Below are 23,881 nucleotides of genomic sequence, written 5' to 3'. Positions count from 1 at the left end.
TTAGTTTATTTTGTATTAAAAAACATTAATGATTATTTAAAAATATAATAAAATCAACTAGAATTAGAATTAGTAACGAACTCTTATCGGGCTTAAAAATTTTGGATTAAATATATTTACTTTCAAATCTTTAAAGAAAAAGACTTCACGTTTAAATATAAAAAAAAAATACTTTGACACGCTTTAAGTAAATGACATTCATTTGACACGTAGTGAAGCCTATTCAGTGTTAATGTAATAAAAGGTAAATTTGTCATTTGCATGCCCTAGTTTGGTAGAAAAATAAATGAAACTCTACGTTTCAATGAAGGGAGCTGCTCCATTAGGATCTTCTCTCATATTTGAATTTGTCAGGTCGTCCATTTGATTTTGAAAGAGGAACTCTTCGTGTGCGTGCTAAGGTTAGGGTTGGGAGAGAATGCGAGAAAGAAAAAAAAGGAAGAACTTCGTGACTGCCACTTAACCGGAAGCTGGACCTGATCGGAAAAGTTCGAACCAGCGAAGTCAAAGTAGATGATCGGTGTGGAGCGCGGAAGGCTTTTACCATGCTCTCCGTCCACCGCAATGCTGCTATCAACGACCTCGCCCTACATTCGTCCAATCAACGCGCCATCACCGTTGCCCGTGACAACTGCCTTGCCGTCGTCAATTTCGTCCGCGGCCGCTGCAACTGATGCTTGCGCCTCAACAAGGAACTTACTCTGGTCAAGTTCAATGCGCCCAGTGACCACTTTTTTATGGTCGCCAAGGAGAAGGTTTTTGTTCACCAGACTGAGGATGCACGCATATTGTTCGAATTGGAATGCTCCAAGCCCGTTCTATGTGCTGCTCTTGCTAGGGTATGTGCTTCTTCAAATTCTTGCCCTGTTTTCTCGAATTATCATCGAATATCAAGTTGGTTATTTTTATTTTCTCATTTTCTTTTTTTGGTGATGTTGATTTGTTTTGTATGTTAAAAATACCTAGGGTTTAGGTAGCATTTGATAAAGAAATTTTGGTATATTGTCACTAGTTATGTTTTTCGGGCGTCAAATATTTGTGATGTTTTGCAGTGGGAAGATTTTACACATAGATTTTGGAGACTATTTTGAAGCATCAATGAACCGTGAGAAGTTCCCGGAGAAGGTGCACTCATAAACTAACTATTTGTAACTTTGGATGATGGAGATTATAGATATTTTACTGTGTCTTACAGAACAACTTTTAATACCTCATTGTATCCATGTCAATTCTAATTCTTCTAAAACAAATTGCATATAAAATTTAGATCTGATGTAATTATTGATTTGTTGCTTGCTTGCTACATGTATCCTCCACATGGAAGAAGAGCAAATGCTATAGAGCAAGACCATGCCTATGATAAGAAAATTTTTCCTAGCGTGGTCAACGAGGTGATGAAAGACATTGTCTCTCAGGAATTTGTCACCATCGTCAACGAGGTGCTCCCGGACGTTATCTCTGAAGTCAAAGCAGAGGAATTTCTCACCGATTATTCTCGGGTCTGCCGAAGATTTTAACATCGCTATCGATGACGTCGCCTTCTTAAAGGTGGTTCTCACTAGGGATAGAGCATAAGCAGGTGAGTCTGGTGTGTCCGTTACCATTATCAAACCTTAACACAACACTTATGTCTCAATAATGTGGTCAATAATGTGGTGGCACAACATGGCTGATCATTTTGTTTTGTTTCCTTGTTGGAATTAGTTTTCTGTTTTTACTTTAGATCCTATGTCATCTAAACACAATACTTGATTGTGTGGTTAAATGAACTTTATCATCAATTTAGTAATTATCAACTGACAAGTAATTTCATTTCATCCCTTGAAAAACTAATTTGGATTGACAAAGCTTTGTAATTTGTTCTAGTTTGGATAGTGAGTGAGTCAGTTAAAGTGTTTGAGAAAAACAATAAAACAGAATAGGAGGAAAATCAGTAGAATTGATTTACTGCTTGTAGAAAACTAATTTTTAATGATAATGTAGATATTCATTTTGGGCTTTTGGGAATATTGGAATGGATTTAGCAAAGCGTTTACAGGCATTTGATGTACGCCTTACGTCTACAAGGCGTAGCTGGCTTCATACGCGCAAGACGCTAGCAAATTAAGCAGAAGTTTCTTCCTTTCCAATTGTTGTGGACCATAACTTGTAAAAAGCCTCATTTTTTCATCTATTTCATTAGATGTTCTTTATTTTTTTTTTTGAAGATGATAGAACGTGATCTTTGCTAGGAAGGCTGACATTATTGTTTGCTGCCTAAGATTAAACCATAAAACGGTGGTGCTTTTGCAATCCTTCATTTATTTTGTTTTAGTTAGTTTCAGCCATTTGGTTCCCTATTTCTTTTTTATTGAAGTTTTTGAGATAGGTGGAAACCTATGTTTTTTAAAACTATGGTAGATGGTTGATATAGACAAATGGGTAAACAGAAAAGGTTTTGTTTGTATATTTTTTAATCATATCTTTCTTCTCCCTTATATACCATTTTCTAAGATGGTTTCAAAGCCTATCCTATATCCATTAAAAGGGGTATTTAATGTTGTACACGTACCAAGTTCAATAGTGCTGGATGAGAGGGGGTATATTGGGAAAAACTCAAGCCCCATATCTTCTAGAGATAGTTACAATATGTATAGGGGGCAATTCTGACCTTATAAGGTAGAGTTCAATTATACCTAAACCACTTTCTATGACAGTATCATACATGTTATATATGTACACCAAATCTAATTGTACTGGAACGTGAGGGGATGTATTAGGGAAAACCCAAATCCCTTATCAACTAGAGATAGCGCCAAGATGCAATATAAACAAGCTGGTTTTATAGTGTAGTTACACCTAAAACACTTTGTAAGATACATGAAAGAAATAAAGGTGGACATGAAGGGGGGATGGCTTTTGTGTAATTAAACTTTGAAAACTTTTTCTTCAATGGATGACGTTAATATGCATGCATACACAGGATTTGTTTGAAGCTAAAGTGTTAGGAAAGGAAATAGAAGAAAATATAATAGATTTTATATCAATTCACTCATAAATTGAGCTATGTCTAATTCCTTCGAACATGAAGTATTTCCACCTACCTAATATTGGTTACAACAAACATTCTTTATGTTTTTTTATTTAAAGCAATGATAACTTTATTGCCCAAGCATTGTGTTTTTTACTAGGTCTCTAAATTTTCCAACACAAGATAACTTGTTAGTTAATAGATAATTCGGAGTGAATGTATGATAGTTGGAGCACAGGAACATGAACATTGCAAATCAAAGAGTATTAAACTTATAGAGCGTGTAGGAATACAAAAGAGCCTAAAACGCTTTGTATGTCTTTGATTCCAACAGAACCAAAGTCAGCTTCATGCATTTAAAAAATGGTTTTTGACGTTCTTGGGTCTCCATAACTCAATTTTTGAATTTTTTAGGCTTTTTCAATTTAGTTAAACCTTTCGTATGGTCGTGTCCTCTATCACTTTATTTTAACTAATAATCAGGTTGATTCTTTCTTTAAATGAAACCAAACTTTACTAAAGTTCTACTTAATTATATGCTCCAACAAGTTCTTGAATTAATATTCATGTATCAAGTTATCCCCAACCTTTATCTCATGAACATATCCTGTATCAACTGTAAATACTAAAACATCTCTTCATTTCTAGTAATTAATGGTTTATGCAAACATGAATCCATATTCTGGTCTGCATCATAATTTTTCTCATTAATTCAAACACTTTTTTCTTTGCATACTTCTCTACTATGGCAGACACAATCTCCACTACCTCGTATTAATATAAGTATGGAGGTTGACCTCAGCCCTATTCCAACAGGTTTGATGCATTTTCTTGTGTCTTATGTTGCATACCTTTTGTTTTTGGCTTATCATAACTTTTATGATGATAGGTTCAAGACCATTGAAAGTTCCTGTACATAAGATGGTTAGAACAGATTCATTAGATCCTGCTGGAAGATTACATGTCTACACACAAATTACGTCTGATAGAAATCTTGAAATGAGTGCTAGTTTGAATGCTGTAAGGTGGTTCCCATATATTTCATTTACGTTTTTATATCTAACTAAGCTAAAACTCATAATATTAGTTGGTTTCAATAATCGTACATTCTTAATTATTTTAGTATGTTTTGTTTGAGTTTTTTATCTTGTTTTTGTTACTTTATGTATTTCTTGTGTTCTCTTTAGCATCTCTATCTCTTAATATTGTTCATCTCATTTTCATTGTTAAGTGTAAATTGTCTGAATGTCTCAAAGTTGATGGGGAATACTAGGATTGACTGGGTATGAGTATGAGTATGCATAATATATGTGATTTTAAATTGACTATTGGGATGAGAATTAGTGTGTACATATCTGTCTTGTCCCCACTCCTTCTCTGTTTTAAATTACTAAAATATTCTTACCTTATTTTGTACTCTATTTTGAAATTTATGCAATTAGAATTCTTCGTTGTTATTTAGCATTAGAGAGAAGAAAAATTGTCTTTCTGGCATTGAGTTCTTGATAATATCATGCTTCTTCCACTTTTATTTTTATTTTCTGTAATTTAATTAATATTTGGGTGGGTATTGGTATACTTGTTATTCAATGGAGATGATGATAGAATTTTATTTAGGAGACAAATATCATGTTTGCTCCAACATAAGGGAGAGGAATGAAAATATATATTCTATTTAGGAGTTGTATATTTCTATTGTTGAAAGGATTAGTGACAAAACAGGTCATGAAGTATGATATCACTTTGAAAAGGGGGAAACAGATAAGGAATATAGATTATATAATGAATTCCGTGTTAGGTACACACATTGGTATTTTTGTTTATAATGGAAAAGAGATACAATAATAAGGAATGAAATCAATGTCTAATAATGGAAAATATTTGGTAACCTATTTAATGTAACCAAATCATATCTCTAAGACTCTTACTCAAGATGGAGTATATATTATCATGTTAGACAAACTTGTTACAAATGTCATCAACATAAGATCTCTTGAGAGACTTAGCAAACATGTCTACTAGTTGGTTGCCAAAGTTGACAAAGTAAATAATGACAAAGCTTGTACACATTTCCAGAACATGACGGTCTCTATATCAAAGTGACAATCAATCATCAATGTACTTCATCCTTTCAAATCATATCTTTAACACCCCTCCTCAAGCTGAACATTTATATGGTTAGAGAAACATTGACAATACTTGTTAGAAAAACATTGTTGGTAGATGCTACTTGCCAAAAAAACGTCAACAATACTATCTAGGAAAACGTTTGTGGTAAACAATACATTTTGGAAAAATGTCAAAGGATTACACCCCAGACAAACATTGGCAATAAATGGTGCGCATTGGAAAAATGTTGGCGGTAAACAACAATCGTCAAATAAATGTTATGTTGGGAACCTTGAAACAAAGACCAGATAAACAAAGCAAAGAAGAATCAGAGATAAACTCCCAAACTGAATTATTCACGTATCAGCTGTAAAAGAACAATGTTTACAAAGTAAAAAGCTTCCTTTCAGTTTAGGGTATTCCCTGTACGAAAGTCAAAGACTTTCAATACCAAAAAGATAGCTCCCTAACACCTCCCATAGGGAAACTATTTATAGACGTTTTGAGAAAATCTCTCCCCCAAAACAACTAACCACTTTACCTGTTTTATTTCTAAATTCCCTTCTATAATGCACATTCCTCTCTCTCTCAATATTTCCCTTCCTAACATGTTAACACTACAAATAATTGTTAGTTGGAAGAAACACTTGTTGGAAAGTTGTCATTGGTAAATAATAACATTCCCTGGAAAAGCTTATGAGAAAGTTGTTGTCAATGAACCGTAACACTTTCAGTGAGTAGTGCATTCACAACTTAAACAGTGATAGAAGGAAAAAAACAATAGAAACACAAAACATGTTGGATTTCTCAAATATTTACTCCTAAGAGCCGTGGACTCACCAGGAGAAGACAAATTTGAATTTGCTTCTCCTCTTGATATCATGTTGAAAGGAATAGTGAGAAAACAAGTCACAAAAGGTGATATTGCTTTCGTATTATGTTGAGAAGAGAAAACCTGAGAGGAATATAATGAAGGGTTAAATATGTTTTTGGTTTTTCAACTATGATGAAAAATTGCAAATGGTCCCTACTCAATTTTGATTTTGTTGGTCTTCTTACTTTCAAAAGAAATGGTTTTAGTTCCTCATTTCCAACGTGTTAAATTTTCTCCCATGTGACAAACAACGTTCCACTTGGCTTTCACTCTGTGACAGGTGGTTTCCATGTGTTTAATTATATTTTTTTGAATTAAAATTAAATATTTTTAAAACTCCAGCACAACTTTTTTATGCTTTTAAAAGAGTGGAAACTTTTCTTTTCTTTGTCAAGGGGGTTGATTAGGGTTCTTTGGAACTTTAAGGGCATTCTCCATGGCTTGAACAAACCCAATTCTCCGACTTGGACGCTACCAATGTCACTGCCACTCCAACCCTCTTCTACAATCTAACTCAACATAATCACATTCACTTTTCTCTGCACCAGTTTTACACATAAACCAGACATCACAACTTTTTCTTCTTCCCCATTCACACACCACTATCACACTTTTTAAAACTTTTGATTCAACTTTTTAAAATGAATAAAACACAGTGAATTAGTTGGATATAAATTTAAAATTACAAATCAATTTTAGAATACGAACCAACTACTACAATAACTTAACCTATCTAATAGAATAAAGTTGATATTTATGGATTGAATGCGAAATAATTTTTTGGAAGACAAATACATCAAAATTATTACTCTTTTTTCACAAAAACAACGGTTTGATTTGAAGGAAAGCTGATGTCCTAAGTTGGGAGTTTAGTAGTTCATGGAATTTTGCCAAAATTACTTCTACTTTCAATAAAAATGGGTAAAGAGGGAAGGTGAAGTTGCGCAGAGGAGCCTTGTCAGAGGAAGGAAATTGGCATTGGCTCTGTTTTGGATGTGTGAGAATGGTAGGCTCTGCCGGTACTGGTTGTGGCAACAATATCTACGACGATGAGGATGATTGGTGGGGACGTTGTGATTCTCGACGGCAATGCGTCACCAGGTTTAGGGTTTGTAAGGAGAAGAATGAAGAAAGAGGGCAAAGCAGCAGAGCTGGTGGAACACTGATGGTGTGGCCAGTGTTGGAGTGCCTCACAGAAAGAGATGAATGAACACACTTTTAAGGGACACTGAACCTTGTGCTATTATTGAAGAAAGAAGGGGCTAACCAATGCTTTTTCTTTTTGGAAAATATTTTGAAGAGGTTGGAGTGAAAGACTGGGAAGATGAGAGCGAGCCTTTGTGAATGGAGATGGAAAAAATGGAAAATGGATGGTTTTGGTTGATGAAGGTGAAGATGGGATGTGAAACAGCGTAGATGGTGGAGTTTTAAAAAGAATTAATTTTACTTAAAAACGATAAAATTGTGGCTGCCACACGTCACTTTACGTGGCAGCTACGTGTCACTTTACATGGCAGCTTAAGTGCAATGCCATTTGTCATGTAGAATAAAATTTTACGTCATTGGAAATGAAGGACTAAAACCATTGCTTTTGCAAGTAGGGGGACCAAACAAAATCAAAGTTTCAAGCCGTGACCACCTGCAATTTTTTGTTATAGTTAAGAAACCAAAAACATATTTAACCCTATAATGAATTTTTGGTGTTGTGTACAAAAATGAATATATTTATTTGTATTGAAGCAGAGATACTATAATAATGAATGAAATCAATATCTAATAACAAAATTATGTTATAAGATATTTCCTATCAAATCATATCATAGTTATTCTTTAGGATCTCACATAAACTATAAGTGAAAGGGTGTGGATCTCACTTTACAAGCGGATTTTTTGAGGTTGTGTTAAGATTAAAGTATACTTTTTAAGATAGTGTCAAAGTCTACCCTAGCAAGATTTGTTGAGCATTGTCCTAATTGTTATTAAACCATCTACATGTATCTAGTACTGCATTCAAGATGTCTAGGTCTTGGGATAACGGAGTGTGTTGGAGACCCCATATCAACTATTAGTGATTGGGTGCAAAACTTACCATACAAGCCAATTTTATGAGATCAAATTAGGTTTAATATCCACTTTCTAAAACCTACCTCTTTAATTTAGTCAAATCATACGAGTTATTAGTGATTAGGATTTGATTTTTATGCTTTTTGATATGTTTTCCTATTTGTCTTGTTTCCTGAATCTCAAGGTTGTAATGAAACCATTTCTATCCTATCAAACTCAATACCTAATTTTCCGGTTTCATCGCGAATATGGCGACCGTTGGCATCATAAAAATTTACTTTATCGGCAAGAATTTGAGATAGAGTGAATTCTTTCCCGAACTCCAACATGCTCCTACTCAGTGCCGCAACAATTTATCGCAATAATCCACCCCTATCTTTTTATGTAGGTTGACCATCATTTCAAACTGTGGTCGAGCCAGTAAATGTAATTTCACTTCTATCCGCTTTAAATCTCTAGTAAGAAGAGTAAAGCGTAATAAATTGATGGTTTCCCTAACCTTAATGAGGCTAGGTATGTAAACGAATGGTTGTAGAAAATGAATCCCTAGAGTAAGGGAGAAAGTTGATTCAGTGAATCGATTAAAAACAACGACATTATATCCGGGTTCTACGGTATACAAACTGTTATAAGCCGTTGTTGCTAATAGACCACCTACTTTCAGGGCAGAAGAAATTTTAAAAGAAGTTGAGATTTTTGAATGAAGAAATTTAAACCAAGACATGATAGCAGCGAAGATGAGTCGGGAAGGAGAAGGAGTAGAAAGAAAGAGTCTACTAGAAGAAGAAAAGAAAAGAGTTATTGTGGTAGAGGAAAAGAGGAAAGAGATATATATAATACGAAATTCTAAAATAAAATTAATTCAAAAGTAAAAAAAAAATGAAAAATTATTACACAGAATCCAAAATATATATTACACGGAATCAGTAGTCCAGAATCATACCAGGGTCACAATTGTATGAATCTCATCAAGAAGTTCTTGAACACTTGTGAGTTCTAGAGAATATTTTGGGTTCCTTCTTTGTCTAATGGAAGAAGACCTGGGAAGGGACAAAGCAAATTAGAAATATATATATATATATACATATATATATATACATATATATATATACATATGTATATATATATACATATATATATATATATATATACATATATATATATACATATATACATATATACATATATACATATATATATATACATATATACATATATATATACATATATACATATATATATACATATATACATATATATATATATACATATATACATATATATATATACATATATATATATATACATATATATATATATATATATTCTAGTCATTGAAATGTATCTAACACTGGCAATATATACTGGGTTTCGTATAATAATTTTTCATTTTTCTTTTACTTTTGAATTAATTTTATTTTAGAATTTCGTATTATATATATCTCTTTCCTCTTTTCCTCTGCCACAATAACTCTTTCCTTTTCTTCTTCTAGTAGACTCTTTCTTTCTACTCCTTCTCCTTCTCGACTCATCTTCGCTGCTATCATGTCTTCGTTTAAATTTCTTCATTCAAAAATCTCAACTTCTTTTAAAATTTCTTCTGCCCTGAAAGTAGGTGGTCTGTTAGCAACAACGGCATATAACAGTTTGTATACCGTAGAACTCGGATATAATGCCATTGTTTTTAATCGATTCACTGAATCAACTTTCTCCCTTACTCCAGGGATTCATTTTCTGCCACCATTCATTTACATACCTAGCCTCATTGAGGTTAGGAAACCATCAGTTTATTACGCTTTACTCTTCTTATTAGAGATTTGAAGCGGATAGAAATGGAATTACATTTACTGGCTCGACCACAGTTTGAAATGCTGGTCAACCTACATAAAAAAATAGGGTGGATTATTGCGATAAATTGTTGTTGGCTTTGAGTAGGAGCATGTTGGAGTTCGGGAAAGAATTCACTCTATCTCAAATTCTTGTCGATAAAGTAAATTTTTATGATGCCATCGGTCGCCATGTTCGCGAGGAAGCCGGAAAATTAGGTATTGAGCTTGATAGGGTAGAAATGGTTTCATTTCAATATCCGGAAGGGTTTTTTATAAAATCCGTGACAAAAGAATTTTATTGTCAATCTACTAAATAAAAATGAAAGGGGTTTTTATGTTGTGATATGCTGTTTTTGTTACCAGCTTTTATCTTTTGAATATGGATGAAGAGAAGTAGAATGAAGGTTAAAGAGGAGATAAACATTCAGTTTCATATACTTGAGATCTAAAACAGAGAAAAATAGTTCTAAAGGGCTTACAAGACCCTTCTCAGTTCTATTATTTATATAGATAAAAATATGATACGATAGATAGATGGAAGATGAAGAAATTGTCTTACACTGCTAGGAACAATCATTATAGATAACCCAACACACAACTACCTACTTTAGGCCCTGCTATACTAATCATAGGTAGACTTAATAATTATTCTAACACTTTCCCTCAAGCTAGAGCATACAGATTGTATGTACCAAGCTTGGAACAAATAAACTCAATCCGAGGTCCCCTTAACGACTTAGTCAACACATCTGCGAGTTGGTCATTTGATCCAACAAACTCAGTACATATTTCTTTTGACAATCAATTTCTATATGTTTGGTTCTCTCGTGAAACACTGGATTTGATGCAATGTGAAGAGCAGCTTGGTTATCACAATACATCTTCATACTCTGGATGTCACAGAAGTTAAGCTCTTGAAGGAACTGCTTCACCCATATAAGTTCACATGTTAATGAAGCCATTGCCCTATATTTAGCTTCAGTTGTTGATCGAGCCATTACATTTTGTTTCTTACTTTTCCATGAGATAATGTTTCCTCCAAGGAAAACACAATATCCAGTAGTAGATCGTCTATCAATAGGAGAATTTGCCCAATCAGCATCACAATATCCTGATACCTGAAGGCTTCCTTTTTCTTCATATAACAGCCCTTGCCCGGGAGCCTTTTTCACATACCTTAGAATGCGAATGATAGCATTCCAATGGCCAACACATGGAGCTTGCATATACTGACTAACCACTCCAACTGCAAAAGATAGATCCGGCCTTGTAATAGTGAGATAGATTAGTTTTCCAACTAGCCTCCTATATCTCTCCGGGTCGGAGAATAATTCACCTTCTTCTGTTGTTAATTTTTGATTTGGATCCATAGGGCTATCAACCGGTCTACAATCAATCATGTCTGTTTCTTGCAAAATATCCAGAGCGTACTTCCTTTGGGAGATTATAACTCCATCTTTTGACTGAGCTACTTCAATGCCTAGAAAGTATTTGAGGCTCCCAAGATCCTTGGTTTGGAAATGTCTACACAAGTACTCCTTCAATTGAGATATTCCAGCAGTATCATTTCCTGTAATAACTATATCATCAACATATACTATCAAGTAAACACATTTCCCGGGAGACGAATGATAATAAAAGACTGAATGATTTGCTTCACTGCGTTTTAGCCCAAATTTTTGAACAATGGAGCTAAACTTTCCAAACCAAGCACGTGGTTATTGCTTAAGCCCATATAGAGATTGGTTCAATTTACAAACCATACCAGACTCCCCCTGAGCAACAAACCCTGGAGGTTGGTCCATATAAACTTCTTCCTCAAGATCACCATGGAGAAAGGCATTTTTGATATCCAACTGATGAAGTGGCCAATGACGAATGACTGCCATTGCAAAGAACAATCGAATGGTAGTCATCTTTGCCATGGGAGAAAAGGTGTCACAATAATCAAGACCATAAACCTGAGTGTACCCTTTTGCAACCAGCCGAGCTTTGAGCCTATCAATGTCACCATTAGGGCCGACTTTAATTGCATATACCCATCGACAACCAACAGCCTTTTTGCCCAGGGGAAGTGGCACAAGAGTATGACTGTGGTCAAGAGCCTGCATTTCTTCAATCATGGCTTGTCGCCATCCAGGATGATCAAGTGTTTCTTTCACATTTTTAGGAATAACCACAGGAGATACTGAGGATAAAAGGGAATAAAAGAAGGGCGACACTCTGTGATAACTAAGAAAATTATAAATTGGATGAGGGTTTCGAGTGGAATGAGTACCTTTTCTGAGAGCAATGGGCCAACCAGAATCATCTTCACCAGGGGGCGTGACAGGAGATGGTGACGGAGAAGAATCTGAAGGAGATCCATCATTTTTTGGAAGAGGATTACTCATCGGGGTACTATGTCGAAGGATATCAGTATGTGGAGAGGAAGGTTCGGGAGGACCTTGGGCATGACTTGGATGGACTGAGGCATTGGAGATATTAGACTCAACCACTGAAAGAGGCAGAACCTGGTGGAGGATATGAACATCTTGAACAGAGGGAGAGAAGAAAGGTGTCTGTTCAAAGAAGGTAACATTGGCAGACATGTAGTACTTTTTGGTTTCAGGAGAGTAACACCGGTACCCTTTTTGAAGCCGAGAATAGCCCAAAAAGACACATTTGATCGCACGAGCAGAGAGCTTGTCGAGTCCGGAGACATGTCGTGAACAAAACAAACACAACCAAAGACTCGAGGAGAGGTGTGAAAGAGAGGATCATTGGGAAAGAGAATGGAGAAAGGGCTTTATTATTGAGAGAGGAGGAGGGCATCCTATTAATAAGAAAACATGCAGTTAAGATGGCATCCCCCAGTGATGAACAAGAATATGAGCACCAAGCAAAAGGGTACGAGCCGTTTCAGAGAACCTGCTCAGATACCATCTTAAGATTGAAACTGTAAAATAATTCTAGAGGGCTTAATTGATCCCTCTCACAATCTTTTATTTATAAGAATAAATTGATACACAAGTACATGATAAATAGGGTAACCCTAGACACAATATAATCATGATAAATAGGGTAATCCTAGACACAATATAATCATGATAAATAGGGTAACCCTTGACACACTATAATGATGATAAAATAGGATAAATATCCTAACACTCCCCCTCAAGCTGGAGCATACAAATTGTATGAACTAAGCTTGGAATAGATGAACTCAGTGTTGAACTAGATGATTTGTCTTCAAGAGTGTGAGGCAAACATAGATGGACTAACAGCAGCTTGTGAAACTTCAACTTCAAAAGTGGATGAAGGAGAGCAGTGGTGGACAATGACAAACTGCAAGGACTGATTCCCAATCAATGATGGATGAGTGACGGGATCAACCGTGGTAGCTGAAAGCTAAGAGCTACAAAACTACAGGGACTACACTAAATCCTCATCAATGATGGATGGGTGACGGGATCAACAGTAGTAGCTGAAATCTACAAAACTGCAGGGACTACACCCATATATATGTGACTTGTAGTGTCTTGGAAACGTACTCCCCCTCAGTGTGAACGGCGGAAATGTGGAATATCACAGTTGCTGGACCACTAAAACAAAACAAAATATTAAGCTACAATGCTGAAACACAGACATCAAAGATCCAAAGATACGTTGGAGGTCCAAAATTCTTTGTTGGACAACTCCCAAGTGGTGATACTTAGCCGTGTATCACAAGAAGATCGGGCTAAACTCTAGCCCAAGAAGAACTGACGCAGTTGCGTCTGTCTGAGGCGGTAGCGATTGCAGCGGTAGTTGACTGCTATAAAACTGTAGGGACTAAATTGCCATCAGTGACTGATGGGACCTGTAGTGGCTGGAAGCGACAAAACTACAGGGACTGCCATCACTAACTGACGAGGTGATGGGGGCATATAGTGGTTGGAAGCATACGGTGCCTGGACAGCGGCAAACGGCGCTGGATAGCGGCAAACGGCGTCGGACAGTGGCAAAACGGTGCCGGACAGTGGCAAAACGGCGCCGGACAGCGGCAGACGGCGCGGACAGCGGCAAAACGGTGCGGACAGCGACAAACTGGACAGCGGCAAAAAATGGCTGGACAGCGGCAAACAGTGCCTGTACAGCGGAAAACGGTGCCTGGACAATCAGCGGCGGAGACGAAGATGGCAGCAATGGCTGCTCTGGAAGATCTGAACAGAGAGAGGGAGGTCCGGCGAGAGCTATAGAGGTGTCGCGGTGAAACTCCGACACCGGAAAGGCGGCGCGTGCAGAACACGCGCCCGAGATCTGACGAGAAGAAGGCGGCGCGTCGAGGCGCGTTGAGCGGAGTCTGTGCTTGTCTCTGACGGGGTTGGCCGTCGCTCGAGGAGACGTTTCAGATCTGCTGGTCACCGGTCGAAACTGTGACGGCGGCCGGCGACGGACTGGCCAGAAAGTGGCGATGGCGGCGGAAAGTGACGCCGACAACGGTAGCAGCGACGGCAGCGGAAAGCCGATGGTCAGCGACTGGCTGCACTGAGAAGAAGAGAAAATGGACTGCCGACTGAAATTTTAGGGGCTGCCGGCGGCCATGGCGGACGGCCGCCGGCAGACAGCAGAGGCCACAAGAAGAGATCAGAGAACCTGCTCAGATACCATCTTAAGATTGAAACTGTAAAATAATTCTAGAGGGCTTAATTGATCCCTCTCACAATCTTCTATTTATAAGAATAAATTGATACACAAGTACATGATAAATAGGGTAACCCTAGACACAATATAATCATGATAAATAGGGTAATCCTAGACACAATATAATCATGATAAATAGGGTAACCCTTGACACACTATAATGATGATAAAATAGGATAAATATCCTAACAACTTTAATTAGGTGACCAAATTGGTTCTTGATTTCATTCAAAAAGGATGTGAAAATGGGTAATAATTCGGAGCGATCTTTCATTAGATAAACCCAAGTACATCTAGAATACTCATCAATAAAAGTAACAAAATACCTAAAACCAAAAGAGACGCGACTAGGTCCCCAGACATCAGAATGAATAATAGAGAAACTAGAAGTACACATTGATTGAGACCTTTTAGGAAAGACAGATCTAACATGTTTTCCTAGTTGACAGGACTCACATTCTAAAGTCTGAAGACTACTAAGTTCAGGACACATCTTTTCTAACTTTGACAAGTGAGGATGGCCAAACCGATCATGTAACACTTTAGGGGGAAGAGCTGCAACACAGGATACCCGTGGACGAGATCCAAAATGGTATAAACCTCCAGCTTCATATCCTTCTCCAATCTGTCTCCCCGAGCCACGCTCCTGTATAACAAAAGATTTTGAATCGAAAGTTATTGAACAATGTAACATTTTGGTTAACTGACTTAGGGAAATTAAATTGAATGGACAGTTAGGGACAAAAAGAACAGATTTTAGAGTTAGAGGGGGAGATAGGGAGACTTGACCGACTCCCTTTGAATAAGTTTTAGAGCCATTTGCAAAGGTAATGAAATGGGGTTTTTCTTGGAGGGAAAGGGTTGAGAACAATGAGGTATTACTAGAAATGTGATCAGAAACACCCGAGTCAATTACCCATGAATTTAGACCTTCCATGGACATAGAAATGCAAGCTGTGGACGTACTTGGGGACTGAGATGATTGCGCCAAACTATTAGACTTTAATCGCAGATACTCTTGATACTCTTCCTCAATGAACTTAGAGTTGGAAGTGGAAGTTTCAACCTTAGAGATATTGGCGGTTTTTGAAGGAAAGCCATGCAAGGAGTAGCAGTTTTCTTGGGTGTCACCCACCCTCTTACATAAGAGCACTGCGGACGTCCTCGACCTCCACGTCCTCCTCCTCTAGTGCCACGTCCTCCTCTTCCTCGCATGGCAACCATGACAGATGGTTCCATTGTTTCATGAGCTTCCTGAGACTGAGGCACAGGAACACGAAGAAGACGTGTGGTCAAGGTTTCCAAGGAAGGGACCTCATGACTTGTAAGAAGTTGATTTCTGATGTGATTCAAATCTGGATGCAAAGCACGGAGGATCATCACCATATAATACTTGTTAAGCTTCTTTTTGATATCTTCTGAAGATTCCACTTCCAAGAACATTCTCAATTCTTCCACAATTGCTTGGGCTTCACTCATGAAGGACTTCCTGAGACTGAGGCACAGGAACACGAAGAAGACGTGTGGTCAAGGCTTCCAAGGAAGGGAAGGGACCTCATGACTTGTAAGAAGTTGATCTCTGATGTGATTCAAATCTGGATGCAAAGCACGGAGGATCATCACCATATAATACTTGTCAAGCTTCTTTTTGATATCTTCTGAAGATTCCACTTCCAAGAACATTCTCAATTCTTCCACAGCTGCTTGGGCTTCAGTCATGAAGGAGACCATATCATGGTCTGTCATTTTGAGACAGGCGAGCTTGTTTGCGGTATCATAGAGACGTTGAATATCATTAGCATAAATGCTTTGAGCTCTCTTCCAAAACGTGTGACATGTCTTGAAGGCTCAAAGAGATATCAAAAGTCGGGGTTCCACAAATTGCCACAATAGGGCACACAATTGGAAATCAGCTTGTTTCCATTGTTCAGCTTTGTCAGAAGGTACTTGGCTCCCATCCTGCTCAAGGTGGTCATATTGTCCTTGACCAAGGAACCACATTTCCACAGCAGCAAACCAAGACAAATAATTCTTTCCGTTTAGCTTTTCGGAAGTGATTGAGGGACTTCCAGAGAAAGAAAGAGCACTTCCAGACGCCATTCTTTGATAAAAACAGGAGAAGGAACCAGAAAAACCGTGAAGAACCAGAAAACCCTAGAGGGTTTATTACGGTTTTCTTAAAGGGGAGCTTCTGGACACACCAAAGTAAGATTTTGAGGGTCAGAACGGATAGAGGAGCAGAGGGCGACAACTATGGAGGTGACGCGGCGACTTTCCGGTGAGCAGAGGGCGGCGCATGGACAACAGGCACCTGTTCGCAGCACACAAAAAGGCTGCGCGTGGCGGAGCGTGGAGGAGAGTCAGGCGAACCCACCGGTGGGGTTGGCTGTTGCGTGAAGAGGCGAACTAGATTCAGTGGTCGCCGGACAGAATAGTGACGGCGGCCTACGACGGACAGCGGCGTACGGCGGTGGACAGCAGCGAATAGATGCGAGATGGCGGACAACCAAGTTGAAGAACTTCAAACTGTAGTTGACAGCTGCAGATAGTGGCGAGACAGTCACGGACAACGGCGAACGGCACCGGACAGGTGCAAACAGCAATGACAGTGCTGGTGGACAACTAGGACAGAAACCAGAGCAGGATGAACATGCTCTGATACCAACTTGAGATCTAGAGAAAAATAGTTCTAAAGGGCTTAGAAGACCCTTCTCAGTTCTATTATTTATATAGATAAAAATCTGATACAATAGATAGATGGAAGATGAAGAGATTGTCCTACACTGCTAGGAACAATCATTATAGATAACCCAACACACAACTACCTACTTTAACCCAACACACAACTACCTACTTTAGGCCCTGCTATACTAATCATAGGTAGACTTAATAATTATTCTAACACATATAATAAAAAATTTACATTAAATTATATTAGTATTCAAATCATAACTAAACATTACATAAAATTATATTACTAACCTATACATAATACAAAAAGTATTCCAAACTTGGAAATTGATGACATAAAATGTCTAGCAGAGTAATACTGAACAGAAAAAGCGGCGTAAACAGAGTACTCTCTGATCCATTCAGTCACACTCAACGCTTGCACCATCTTCATCGCACGACAACCAAATCATTTTTCGAATACATTCATTCGTACGTTCTTTCTTTCCTTCTACCTTCAAATTTCAATTTACCTATATTTCAAAGGCTACATCAACCCATCCCACACACCCAACTTAAAATACAAGTTGACTTTATTGCAGTGTTTGAATTGCATTCTTTTCTTATTTCAATATTGCTTCATGTTGTAGAAGAGGTATCATGGAGAGTAATGGGAACTTGGTAAAGCATGTCGAGAAACAAACCACTCGAGTTTTGTTTTGTGGACCCCATTTCCCTGCTTCTCATGAATATACAGCAGAGTATTTGCAAAATCATCCCAGTACCAAGGTAAAATAAAATTGTTAATGAGTATTTCCTTAGCATTCTATTTGTCACTAAAACTTGTGTTTGTGTTTTTACCCTATTAGGTAACTCTTCTATGTGCAGTTACTTGTGGCTTAAGATAACTGCCAATTCAATTTCTAGATAGTACTACTAGCCTTGCGGTTATACAATCTTTGTATTACTTTGGGAAAAATGTTCTCAGTATGTGGCGTTTGTAGGTTGATGTTCTCTCTTTTGAAGATGTGCGCAAGGATATTGCCAACTATAATGTCTGCATAGTAAAAAGCATTAGGCTAGATTCTGATATAATTTCTCGTACCGCTCAGATGCAGCTGATAATGCAGTATGGTGTTGGGCTGGAAGGTACTGTGATTACTGTCACTTGAGGTTTATTGCAGAATTTGAGCAAGATACTTGTTTTCCATATTTATTGTAGAAGTGATTTTGCATTTTATGTTTTCATCCATCCCGTTAAACCTCACTGGAGTTTCAAATTGATGAATCAAAAATTTTTCTCCAAGGTGTTGATATTGATGCCGCAACAAAGCATGGAATCAAAGTTGCCAGGATCCCAAGTGATGTTACAGGAAATTCAACTTCGTGTGCTGAAATGGCCATATATCTAATGCTAGGTCTTCTCCGAAAGCATGTATGATATCTTCAATTTGAAATGAAAAATTTTGTTCTTTCTAAATGCATATTGAAGAAAACAAATAAGGTTCATGCAAAATGAACTGCAAGTTTCCATACAACAGAAGAAGCTTGGAGAGCTAATTACTGAAACTCTATTTGGTAAAACTGTGAGTGTATTGATTTTTGTTTTTTTGAAAACAATAATATTCTGTTCTGGTCAGCACTTTTTGTTCTTGTTCCTGGTTATTGTTTTTCGCAATGTTTACATACCTAAATAAAAATGGATCTCAGCCTATTCTTTTATAACTGTTCTTACCATTTGTTTTTGTTTTCTGTCACTGTGAAATCATCACAAATTTAATAGTTCTCCTGCTAACACCAAATTATTTGTAGAAAAACAAGCAAATGCAACATTAATGAAATATCATTTGGTTTAATTTGCTAGTTAGTTGTAGATTTTTGATGAATTTCCTTGTTATTGAGCAATTGTATATTACAGGGTGCGCTTCTGGTAAATATTGCTAGAGGTGGTATTGTGGATTATGAGGCTGTGATAAACAACCTTGAATCAGGTCACTTAGGAGGGTTAGGCACTGATGTTGCTTGCACTGAGCCGTTTAACCCTGATGACCAGATATTTAAATTTAAGAATGTTATCATGAGTCCTCATGTTGCAGGCGTCACAGAACATTCTTATAGATCCATGGCTAAGGTGTGTGGGGCCATTTCACAAAAATCCATTTTCCCTATGCTTAAAAGAAATCATTTCTTTTAAGCATTGAATATATTGATTAAAAGTAAAGAGAGAGGACCAATAAATTCTTGTCAAATCTGATACTTTTCTTGCCTATGGTTCCATTGCAGGCTGTTGGTGAAGTTGTTCTTCAGCTTCATGCAGGGCTTCCTTTGACAGGAATAGAGTTAGTTAATTGATTTACGACAAACAAATCATTTCATTATTGTCCACTTCCTGAATTTTATGATTTAAGAAAAATTATGAGGTGCCAAAACACTGCATTTTGAAATGAAAATTGAGATCAGGCTATAGTATGTGTTGTGCATTTGTTGTTCTATTGCTGGGGAGAACCAATTTTTCTTTAGTAGTGGGTTGAGGAAACCAAACAAAGTGACGCTTTGTCGTCAAAGTTATATGAATGGTTTATATGCATTTTCATTCCTGATATTTTAATTTTTGGTCTTTTCTATACAGAAAGAATCAAAGCATATTGCAGGGAAGAAATAATTCCATGTTTCTAATTACTTCTGTAAATAAGTCTTTGAAATGGAAAATCTTTTTTATTATTTTTTATAATTTTAGACTAACATTATTGTCTACTAATATTTTCACATTTGCCCTTCCTCTGAAGTATCTGAATCCACAAAAAGTCATTTTCCCTATGCTTAAATTGCTTTTGTAATTATATATTGTCTACTAATATTTTCACATTTGCCCTTCCTCTGAAGTATCTGAATCCACAAAAATTCATTTTCCCTATGCTTAAATTGCTTTTGTAATTTATTTTTCTGAATTATATATGCTATCATTTAATATATATTGATTAAGAGAAAAGAGAGAGGACCAATGAACTCCTGTCAAATCTGATACTTTTCTTGCCTGTTTATTCTGCTGCAGACTGTTAGTGATGTTGCTCTTCAGCTTCATGCCGGGCTTCCTTTGACAGGGATACAGTTAGTTAATTGATTTAGTGCTAACAAATCATTTCCACTTCCTGAATTTTATGATTTAAGAAGAATTCTAAGGTGCCAAGACACTGCAATTTGAAAAGAAAATTGAGATCAGACTATGTTATGTGTTGTCCATTTGTTGTTTAGTGTAATGAGCTGTGGAAACCAAATTTATGTTGCCTATTATATGCAGACAACTAATGTTTATTATTTTGGATTCCATTACCATGATTGGGAATGAATGACTAAGTTGTAGGAAGGACGAGCTGTGATTTGAAATGCATGAAATCTTGAAATTTTGTCACATATTAGAAAATAACTTGATACTATTTTGCTTATAGTTTCTTGGATCAGAAGACTCCACTTGTTTCTAACTTGGATAACATGCAGATGTTATATTATAGTTAAAGTACATGTAATTACTTCTGTCAATAATAGAAATGAAATTATCATTTTCTATGTTTACTGATATAGTGGATACTTAAGTTAAGATTGTCAGTTTAGTATTTTGTTGACAATTTTAATATTTAATCCATCTTTTTGATAGTTGGTCTTACCCTACAAGTTAATAAAATTTATCAGAATTTTAATTCTTTAATTATTTTTGTAGCACTTCGTAAAGATGCTTTACATGCTGACTTTAAAAAATAAAGTATATAGATCTGATTATATATTATGTATTTTATAGGCAAAATACCCAATTTTGTCCCCACTTTGGTTCGGAAATCTCAAATTAGTCCCTTTATAGAAAAGTGAGTTGAATGGATCCTTACTTGTAATTAATTGACTCTAATCAGTCCCTTCCGTTAAATAGAAGGAAACGGAGTTAGTGGACTGATGATGTGGCAGTTGTCTTTGGTGAGGTGTCAATTGATTGAGAAAGAGGGGGAATTGTAGCGGGAGGAGATTGGGGAGGAGGGGAAACAGTTGGTGAAGATGGTGGAGACAAAACTGGAGGGGAAGGTGGAAGCTCAGCTGGAGGAGGGGCAGTGGTGGTGGCTGGTGGTACTGTCATAAAGGACCCAGTTGTGAGCTTGCTTGGTGTGAGCTTTGCCCTTCCCTCCAAGGAATTTTCTTGTCACAGATGGATTCTCTGCCATAACAAAAAGAGCTCGCCACAGAGGAATCTTATAATTTTAAGCGTCCATCAATTCTTGCTACAACGGATGGATAGCCTCGTCATCGAGTTTATTGCATCGCTGTAGTTGTTGAGAAGAATAGAAGCACCTTGGTGTAAGTGTTGTATGCTTTATTTGAGTACATTTTGGTGGGAAAATTCAACGAGCTGGGACGTGCTGGAATGTTTTAGTGTGCGGCATTTATTAAAGATAACATTAATTGCAATATGTCATTGTGAAACAGCCCTTATTGATGGTGGGTGGTGTTGATGTGGGAATGCAGGGTGTTCCAAACCGTGGTGCTTCTATTAGGGTAGGGAGGGAAACAAAGAAGAAAGGGAAGAGATACTTTGAGGATAGGAGGTCTGCATCTAACATGGACCCTTATATTTGCTGAAACAACCATTCTTTTGGAACCGTCGTCGGCGCCGGAGAATCGAAGCTACTGGCGGTGGAGCAAGCGGGACTTCTTCCCGGAGAAGTCATTCGAGAATGGGAAATCCTACTGCACGGCGTTGGCTGACACGTGTCCGCGCCTCATGGACCGTCTTCTGAACCGCTCGAGCGACTCGCACGAGCTGCTCGTGCTCCCCCTTGCCAGCGAGCACCGCATGAACCGCTGCCTCACCTGGTGGGACCTCAGCTGGTTGGCCTTCGGATCAGTGGTCGGCTCCGGTATCTTCGTCGTCACCGGACAGGAGGCCCGGTTCCACGCCGGCCCCGCCATCGTCCTCTCCTACGCTGCCTCCGGCTTCTCCGCCCTCCTCTCTGCCCTCTGCTATACCGAGTTCGCCGTCGACGTTCCAGTCGACGAGCCTGTCTGCATTGTTTGATTGAGATTGAATGTGTGAAGAGTGTCGGTGGTTGATTCCGTGTGTTTCAGGTGGTGGAAGGATGCTCAGGATTCAATGCCTGCGGATTCGGATAAGAAGGAAATTGCGTATGCCTTTTTTCCTGGTTCGTCCTATGCTGGTCCCATGAAGATTATCAATACCATCTTCAGCTCGGATCTTGCGTTCAGTCTTCGGAGGGAGGAGGATTTGCAGCACAGTCCAAGGACATTTCCCTTTTGCCCCCACTGACATGGAATCTTCTTTTCTCATTTTTATAAATTTTTAATTACGTCTTGACACCTCACCAATGACTAGTGCCACATCATCAGTCCACTAACTCCGTTTCCTTCTATTTAACGGAAGGGACTGATTAGAGTCAATTAATTACAAGTAAGGATCCATTCAACTCACTTTTCTATAAAGGGACTAATTTGAGATTTCCGAACCAAAGTGGGGACAAAATTGGGTATTTTGCCTATTTTATATTTCAAAGAATGATTTAATGTTAAGTTACTGAAGACACATGATACAGAAAATATTACGTTACAATTATATTGAAATACTACAAAGGGGCTATGAAAGAGGCAAATACAAATAATACTTAAAATTAAAAATAGATATTTATAATATTAATCCGTAAGCTTGGACTTCATCATCAGGGGTTCTCGTTCGATTGATCAAGTTCCTGAAAGGTCATAATTGTAATCACATTAGTTTTTAAAGATTAAGAAAACGTTAAATATGTTTTTGAAATGAATTTTTTTTTCGTGATTGTCTACTAATGTTTTCACAATTTTGTTTCTTAATTTATTTTAATCCAGATATTAACGTGACAACTTCTTCCAACTTTTCAGACAAAATGACTTTCTTGAATTTGGATATTTTGGTTGGAAAAATTATCCAAAACAAAAAACTATTTTCGGAACATTTTTAAAAATATTATGCATATGCTTTATATATTTGTAAGAATTTTACTAATTTTTCAAACAAAGTTGATTCTTTTCCATTTACACAGAAAATAAAAACAAGTTACATATAACAACATATTATATTTGGTAATAACATGAAATTACATACCTTACAGAAATATAATTTACATATAGGATACATGGTTATTAATCTCAGCATTATAAATCTTTGTTATTTTCTACAATTTATGTCACACAAGAATAAAAATATGAGTGAATGACTCTTCACTGTGTGGATAGCAATTTTGTGACAATTATCTTGTTGCTATGCTATTTTTTGGAACACGCTTACCTTCTTCAGCTTTATTTCTGGGTTAGATAAGAGCTTCTTTGGACTCAAAGGAACACTTGAGAATCTACATACCACAACTTTGAAGCACGGTAAACGTACTACAAATAAAATACCGAAAATGATCGGTGGTGAAATAACAAGTCATCCTAGTAACTTGCAAAAGTTTGATAAACAAGGGATTTTAAAATTTGAGTAGTTCAAATTTAGGAAAGGCTTCAATCATGGTACTGCAAAAAGCAAAATGATTCAAGCCAAGAATAACTTAGTCATCAGAAAACTTCAGGTGTTTACTTTGTTAAAAGATAAAATTTCAGCTCAGGTTAGATGGTAACACTACGAGAAAG

At 37.2% G+C, this 23,881-nt stretch overlaps 1 protein-coding gene across 9 annotated transcripts; it reads left to right on the top strand.

Annotated features, from left to right (window-relative positions):
- Positions 1 to 283: 283 nt before the first annotated feature.
- On the top strand, positions 284 to 20,632 carry LOC124821867 (uncharacterized). Of its 9 annotated transcripts, none has more exons than XR_015786965.1 (12): positions 284 to 839; positions 1,053 to 1,125; positions 1,325 to 1,579; positions 3,763 to 3,826; positions 3,900 to 4,035; positions 17,591 to 17,713; positions 17,872 to 18,010; positions 18,226 to 18,370; positions 18,529 to 18,656; positions 19,140 to 19,352; positions 19,505 to 19,641; positions 20,274 to 20,536. XR_015786965.1 is itself a non-coding variant. In XM_088116667.1 (12 exons), exons 4-12 carry the CDS (start codon positions 3,796 to 3,798, stop codon positions 20,317 to 20,319), a joined length of 909 nt encoding a protein of 302 aa, XP_087972793.1. In that variant the 5' UTR covers positions 284 to 839; positions 1,053 to 1,125; positions 1,325 to 1,579; positions 3,763 to 3,795; the 3' UTR covers positions 20,320 to 20,632. The 9 variants fall into 9 exon arrangements, 8 of the variants coding, with proteins under 8 accessions (XP_087972793.1, XP_087972785.1, XP_087972788.1 ...); XM_088116667.1 differs by having other exon boundaries at positions 18,334 to 18,370; positions 19,505 to 19,560; positions 20,274 to 20,632; XM_088116659.1 differs by having other exon boundaries at positions 1,328 to 1,579; positions 19,505 to 19,560.
- Positions 20,633 to 23,881: the final 3,249 nt, after the last annotated feature.

Source organism: Vigna umbellata, chromosome 1 (assembly GCF_029865625.1).
Source record: "Vigna umbellata cultivar VRB3 chromosome 1, Vumbellata_1.0, whole genome shotgun sequence".
Taxonomy (NCBI): domain Eukaryota; kingdom Viridiplantae; phylum Streptophyta; class Magnoliopsida; order Fabales; family Fabaceae; genus Vigna; species Vigna umbellata.
The sequence above is the reverse complement of the archived record's forward strand: the minus strand, read 5'-3'. Positions and strand labels throughout refer to the sequence as shown.

Coding starts and splice junctions, on each gene's coding strand:
- LOC124821867 (XM_088116659.1), top strand. CDS start 3,796: ATGGAGGTTGACCTCAGCCCTATTCCAACAG. Junction 4,036..17,590: donor GCTAGTTTGAATGCTGTAAG/GTGGTTCCCATA, acceptor TAAAATGTCTAG/CAGAGTAATACTGAACAGAA. Junction 18,011..18,225: donor AAAATCATCCCAGTACCAAG/GTAAAATAAAAT, acceptor TGGCGTTTGTAG/GTTGATGTTCTCTCTTTTGA.